The 7,153-nt window shown below is 43.6% G+C and overlaps 1 protein-coding gene across 1 annotated transcript; it reads right to left on the bottom strand.

The window, feature by feature from the left end:
* Positions 1–1,688: 1,688 nt before the first annotated feature.
* On the bottom strand, positions 1,689–3,275 carry slc18a3b (solute carrier family 18 member 3b; the record flags this gene model as incomplete). The annotated part of the gene is made up of 1 exon (XM_079493531.1): positions 1,689–3,275. The coding sequence occupies one exon, from the start codon at positions 3,273–3,275 to the stop codon at positions 1,689–1,691; it is 1,587 nt and encodes a 528-aa protein (XP_079349657.1).
* Positions 3,276–7,153: the final 3,878 nt, after the last annotated feature.

Raw genomic sequence — 7,153 nt, 5'->3', positions numbered from 1 at the left:
ATGGAATGAATCAGATATTTTGTTTCGAAGTGAAGGCAACTATAAGGAATTAGGCTATACTTTATTTCTCAAGAACTCTGTCGGTGCAATTATAATATAGGCTATATAGTGCTGAATTCACAGTTGTTCCTTTTACGCACAAAACGCAGAGCGAGGGCGCACGCGAGTAGAGCTGTTTAGTGGCATGACGAGGCAGACCACAGACACAGTGGCCTACTGTCTTATATAGGATACACTTTTTCCCGTTTTGATTTCCTTTGAAAGTATAGCAGGCTTGGCTTGTCCGTCTTTTACAAACTGTCACTCATCTGCTTACATGTTTTTAGCGCACATTTGCGTCTGAAACTCACTTACTTTTACTTGCAGTCTTGCATGCATATAGGCTTTGCCGGCTTATACCATGCACCACGTGTTCATCATAATAACGTGTGTGTGTGTGTGTGTGTGTGTGTGTGTGTTTGTTGTATAGTTTCTCCGCAGCAGTCACATCAAAATGGAGTACTTGTCTGTATACTCTAGCCTATTTGTGAGTATCGTGATTCTATACAGTGGGATATTATTTTATTTACCATGTTCTGCAAGCGCAAATGTATACATCTGCTGATAATAGCTGGCAGTTTAGCCCGTACATGTTCAACAATTAAAGGTAAAGGCAAATCCACATCATTTTTTATTGCATATTTGAAATTAGGCTATACTTGTAATTTGTACAATTGAACTTGTAATTGAGAAGGAAAAGCATTGTCGTCACACAGATCAAAACAGAGATTTATTAAAAACAAGTGTTCATGGATAGTGACTTCATTATACGTTTCACAACAAAATCTTTGAACTGACAAAAGCACCCACACACGCACACACGCACACATGTATATATACACGCACACACAGATATGCAGAGATCCACGAGTACTTTAATGATTTACAATGTAAATATCCACATTATGTACAAAAACTCATTTGATATATTATGATACATTTTTATTTTAAACGACCAAAATATAAAATAACCATACAATATTTAAAAATAAATGTATATCCAACAAAAATAAAATCAAGATCAAGCCGTTAATATTAAAATCATATAGACTATACAAATATAGGCTTTTGTGGAGACTCATGTGCTGTTGATAGTTGGTCCTGTGTTTTTATTTTCAATATAATCTTGTGTAAGTACATTTACTTATTTATAACTTCTTACAATATTCTGACACACACGATGATAAACCTCTCACAAAATCTTCACGTTTTTGACAAACGTTATACGTAGACTTATAACACAATGAAATTACAATCAAACAAACAAACAAATAAACAAACAAAAACTTTGGAAAGGGGCCACGCAATCAATTTGGCGATTGGGTGTTTATATTGTGCACATACTTACATGTTGAAAACGACCATTAAAACCCTTTTCTATACTATTCAACCCATCAAAACCAGCAGAGCATCTGTGCCATTTGTATAGATTTTTACGTTGGCTATATTCAAAAATAGCAGATGTATACAAGCTCACAGCGCGTCACTCAGTGCCGCGCTGCGAGCTTGTATATAGCCTATACATCTGCAATTTTTGAACATTTTCTTTTGTTGAAAAATCTTCAAAGTGTGAGAACTACTGATTTAGTGGGTTAAAACGGAATGTGTTGTTGTGGACTGTTGAATGTCAGACAGAGACAGACAAGAGTTCAAGTGCACTCTGCGCCGGACGATTCCTCTGACAAGGACCGCTGTGCTTTGAAGGGCGGCTCGACCCCACCGTTCTCGTCCACCGGCAGCATGCAGTTTCCCGCGGAGCTACTGTAGCCCTTCTTATTTTTCCCCCTCCTCTCCTCCATCCGGATCGTATCGTAGAGCCCCTGCGGTGCCTCGTCCAGCAGGTTTTCCCTCTCCGAGTGGGACGGCTTCATTTGGCACACGTTGCGCAGCAGCAGCAGGGCCGGCGCGTAAAGCACGTTGACCAGACCCATGCCCAGGTTGAGCTGCACGAAGCCGAGGTTGTGCACTATCTGGCCGGCCACGATGGGACCCATGGCGTAGGCCACGGAGTAGGAGATGTCTGCGATGGCGTACACGCTGCCGTACACGGAGACGTGGCGCACGTCCACCAGGAAGGCGAGCGTCGGCAGGAGGGCCGTGTCCACGAGCGCGATGCCGAAGCAGATGCCGCACAGCGGGGCGATGAGCTGGCCGAACGTCTTGCACGCCGGCACCGTGCAGGAGCTGGCCCCTATTATGACCATGCCCAGGGCCCCGTAGAACCACTGCAGCTCCGGGTGCTTCGCCGCCAGCTTGACCGTTAAGTACACGCCTAGGACGTGTGGGAAGAAGGCCGGGAGCCAGGTGAGCCCCATCTCCCACTTGGTGGAGTGCATGGTTCTCTCCATGTAGTTGGCTATGGTGGGCTCCAGGAAGGCCAGGGGGATGTTGCACACCGTCAGAGCCCCGGCCACCACGACGATATACGGGTCGGCCATGAGCCTGTATATCGGCGTGCCCACCGGCATGTTCTCTCTAGTCCTGTTGGAGAACGGCTTGATGACGACCAGAAACACAATGCCGTCGACCAGGCATATCAGAGCGAGCACGATGAACGGCACCCGCTTGCCCGCGAACTCGTACAGGATCCCCCCGAAGGGGGGTGCCACCAGGCTGCCGAAGGAGATGAATGCCAGCGCGATGCCCAGGGCCGTGCTTCTCTCCGACTCCTCCGTGTATTTGTCGGCTATCATCGCGATTCCAGAGGTGTCGGCGAAAGCCGACCCTAGACCCTGTAAACTTCGGGCGACGAAAAGCGTCGCGTAGTTCTCCGCAAAGGCAAATATGCACGTTGACAAGAACATGATGGTAAGTCCTATTAAAAGTGGAATGTCATATCCGACGCGGTCTATAAAAGTTCCCGACAGCGGGTTAACCAAAAGCTGCAAGATAGCCTTCGATGCGAAAAGTACTCCTATCTGGACGTCTAAATTGTCCTTGTTGCTTTTAGCTTGGTTTGTGCTGTTGATTGAAGAATTGGGATGTATGACTACGTGGACGTGCTCTGCCTGCTCGCTCTCCAGATCGGCGAGATAATCTGGAATAATTGGCACGATTACCATGTAGAGCATATTGTCGAGGAGCAGAGCCACGCAAACGATCACTAAGATAATGCGTCTTTGCTGGTGAGGAGTCTTCATTGCGGTGCCAAATTGTTTAGTTCTTTCTCCCATCTCGGACAGTTTCACGGCGGCTGACTTGGCCAGCCCGGAGGATCCCCCTTCCGAATTCATCATGTGCTTTTTTGTTGTTGTTGTGGTGGTAAACTGCAATTATTGTGCTCTCCCGTCTACAATAACTGTGCTTTCAGAACCACAGACTGAAATGCATGTTCTCTATGCATTTATGTTGATGGTTCCCGGCCGTCTCTTCACCTCGTCTGAGCGAAAGAACAGCCGCAGCATGTGGAACTTTTCCTCCGTTTGAGGGGATGCTGCTTCATCGGTGGTATAGATTCTCTCCAGGCTCAACTTGTCGTCGCTTCATTCATTCCTGTTGATGTTGTTTCATGATCTGGAGATAAGTGACGCGGTGAAATCGTCTGTGGCTGCTAATCCTGGGCTGAAAAGTTAGTTTTGCGCGGTTTTGCGAGCGGCTTGGCGCACTCAGGACACCCCGGGTCTGTGGTTCCAGTGCTCATATCTCCTGTCACCTGCGGTGCGCTTTGCGTTCAGCTCTGAGACCGCGGGTGGCTTCGTTGCCATTGGAACACATTGGCTCGCAGGTTTCGTGGTGTATTTTGTGGTCCTTTTTTCTTTTTCACCACCGAGGGACTGTGTGACGCATCACCAGCTTGCCCCCAAGTGGATCCTTTGCCAGTTGTGTCCCTTATGCTAATTTCCAAACATGGCAAGCCTTTTTAACCAATAAGAGCGTGTGAGCATCACCACAATACAATTCCTCTTCACGCCCCCCTATACCACTAGTGTTCACCGACTGACTCTTGACTTTTAAAAGGCAAACGTATGCTTTGTGCTCATACTTATCTTGCATGGTGGTCTAGTGGTTATAGGATTCGGTGGACATTTTAGCCACTTATATGGACAGCATTAAATAGTCATAGTGGCAGGGCTTTGTGTTGAGGTGTGCCTATATTGTATTTGAGGTGATTCTGTGGTGATTTCGCTATACTAATATATTATATTATTAGTATAGCGAAATCACCACAGAATCACCTCAAATACAGCTTTGAAATTGTGAAGCTGTTCACTTTGCATTGCCTATATCGTTTGTAGGCTACTTAGTTTATTTGACAATTTGTCTTGACAACCCCCACATTGCACCTGGCAACGAAAAAACCTATAAAATGATGTGGATCTTGTCATCCACGTAACGAACGTCCAGCTGTGGATCTTGACTTAATGGTAGCAGGCTGTGACATCAGTCATCCACGTCATTGTCTATGACGTGTGAGGTTTCAGTGCACTTCTGTGTCAGTTCTGTGGCCTGCATGCTCCGGTCCGCGCCTCGTGACACACACACACACACACACACACACACACACACACACACACACACACACACACACACACACACACACACACACACACACACACACACACACACACACACACACACACACACACACACACACAGTCACACGTCACACACACAGCGAGAGAGAGAGAGAGGCGGATACGCGCAATCGAGTTTGAATTTACTTTCTTTCAGCACCACGCAGTGGTGGACAGCTCCCGCGGAGAGACTCGAGGCTCATTTATACACCGAAGTATGACGGTGTTGCTTGCAACAACAAAAAGACAGATCTACAAGGTAACAGTGCATTACAATGCGACGCATTGTTAGCTTGTAGATCTGTTTCTTTTGCCAAGCACGCAACACCCACTTCAATTCAAATTAAGGGCTTTATTGGCATGAGCAAAGTCAGAAAACATATACGTTTACATTGCCAAAGCAAATTCAGGAAATACAGAATAAATTACGCGCATTCCACAATTGTTTCAGTCAGCAATGAAATGAAAAGGCGGTAAAAAGAAAATCAGAACGTTTATCGACAGTAAGTAACTAAGTAAACTTGTACGCTATGCACTCTTACATCTCCTGACATCTCGAGAGGACCCTTTTATTTATAACACAAGGTTGTGGCGACATCTTGTGTTGATACCCTGCAAATACACGCGCTCCCGTTGAGACTCTCTGGGGCTTCACTGGTGTAAAGTAACTAAGTACATTTACTTAAGTACTACTATACTGACTACTGTACACTTAAGTACAATTTTGAGGTATTTGTACTTTAGTTGAGTATTTCCAATTTCCAATACTTTTACATACATCTCAGAGCCAAAATTTCTACTTTTACTTTTACTTTACACTAGACCTACAATTATTTGAAAACTGTAGTTAGGCCTAGTACTTTGGAGATTTTAATTTTGATTAGAAAACATACATTAACCACTTCAACGCTAGCCTATATGTGTCGGGATGCGACACTCACAACCTAAACAAGCTTGTGAGAAAGGCAAGACAAACAAAAAACAAGTTTAGCTTGTATAACTTGTTTACAGTGTAAACAAGTTTTAATATGAAGTACGCACCCATTCACCTTTGCAGCTAAATGGCCCTTTTTCTCCTGCAACTGTACTGATAATACCCAATTATGGAAATCCCAAACATGTAATATACTTGGACCATGCATATGCCACAAATAATGTCTGTCTCAGGAGGACTGCCACCTGCCAGTATACAGTGGATAACGTCCCAGTCTCGCTGGCTAACTATAGCTAAACACCCTGAAATCCCAATTTTTGGCATGTCATTATAGGCTACAAAGAAAAGAGAATTGCTGATGTCCAAGCTCACAACATGCGGTGATGTGTTGTGACTGTGAGCTTGTAGGTCGGCTTTTCCCCAAAAAACATTTAGATTTTTCTTTTTGATGAGTGGCTTGTTTTAACACTTGCATAAGGCCAGGTATACCACACAAGCTCTCCTGCAATGTTATTGGCTACTGTCTCCCCTTTTTTGTCCTAAAATATTGTCTATATACATACATTCATGAATCCACTTGCTGACCGGCTGTCAGTATTGAGCAATGTTTTTATAGGGGTTTCTTGTGACCCTACTATTAACATCCTTTGGCAGGCAAAAATGTCAAAAATGTCAAACTTTCCTTTTGCTTTAAGTAGCATGCATGTGACAAGTCAAACTAGGGTTTTTTCATGATTCTGAATCCATTCCAAGCATTAGTTTTGCACAACATACACTCCTTGAGCTAAAAACAGCCATAGCCACTTGCCCAAATGTCCCCAAAATGTGCTGACCTTATCACATTTGTTGTGACCTCATCACTTTTGTCATAACGTCTATGGCTGAGTGTTTTTTGTGCAAAACTAATGCTTGGAATGGATTCAGAATCATGAAAACTCCCTAGTTTGACATGTCACATGCTACTTAAAAGCATAAGGAAAGCCTGACATGTTTGACAATTTTGTCTGCCATAGGATGTTAATGGTAGGGTCACAAGAAACCCCTATAAAAAACGTTCTCAATACTGACAGCTGGTCAGCAAGTGGATTCATAAATGTTTGTATATAGACAATATTTAGGGCAATAAAAAAAGACCATATACCAAATTTCCCTGAGCCAGGCCTAAACCGGACCGCATACCAAAAGTCTGTTCAGGACAAAGCAATTTCAATTTGGAAGAAAATAATGGTCTAAATTTGAGGGCAACAGCAAGACAAAAGGTTTTCAGCTTTATTATATATATATATATGTACATATCTTTTTAAAGATTTGTAATGCATTTTCAACTTGAAATGAGACATTCTGCACAATGAGTAGGCTACTTTTACCTAGTACTACTTGTACCTGATGATGCTGATACTTTTGCACTTTAATTTACTCAAGTACATTTTGAACGCGGGACTTGTACTTGTAACAGAGTATTTGATATACTGCAATGCATAATGTATAATTACTACTTAAGTAAAACATGTGAGTACTACTTCAACTTCCATCACAAACACGTGTCAAATAAAGACATCTGGCGTCTCAATTCAACGATGTAAATCAGCAAAAGCACGTGCTGCATGCAGTCCCACATGGATGAACTCACACAGAGGTTGATGTTAATCAGGCTCATTCTGGTCAT

This window comes from Electrona antarctica (assembly GCF_951216825.1).
Source record: "Electrona antarctica genome assembly, chromosome: 22".
NCBI classification, from domain to species: domain Eukaryota; kingdom Metazoa; phylum Chordata; class Actinopteri; order Myctophiformes; family Myctophidae; genus Electrona; species Electrona antarctica.
The sequence above is the reverse complement of the archived record's forward strand: the minus strand, read 5'-3'. Positions and strand labels throughout refer to the sequence as shown.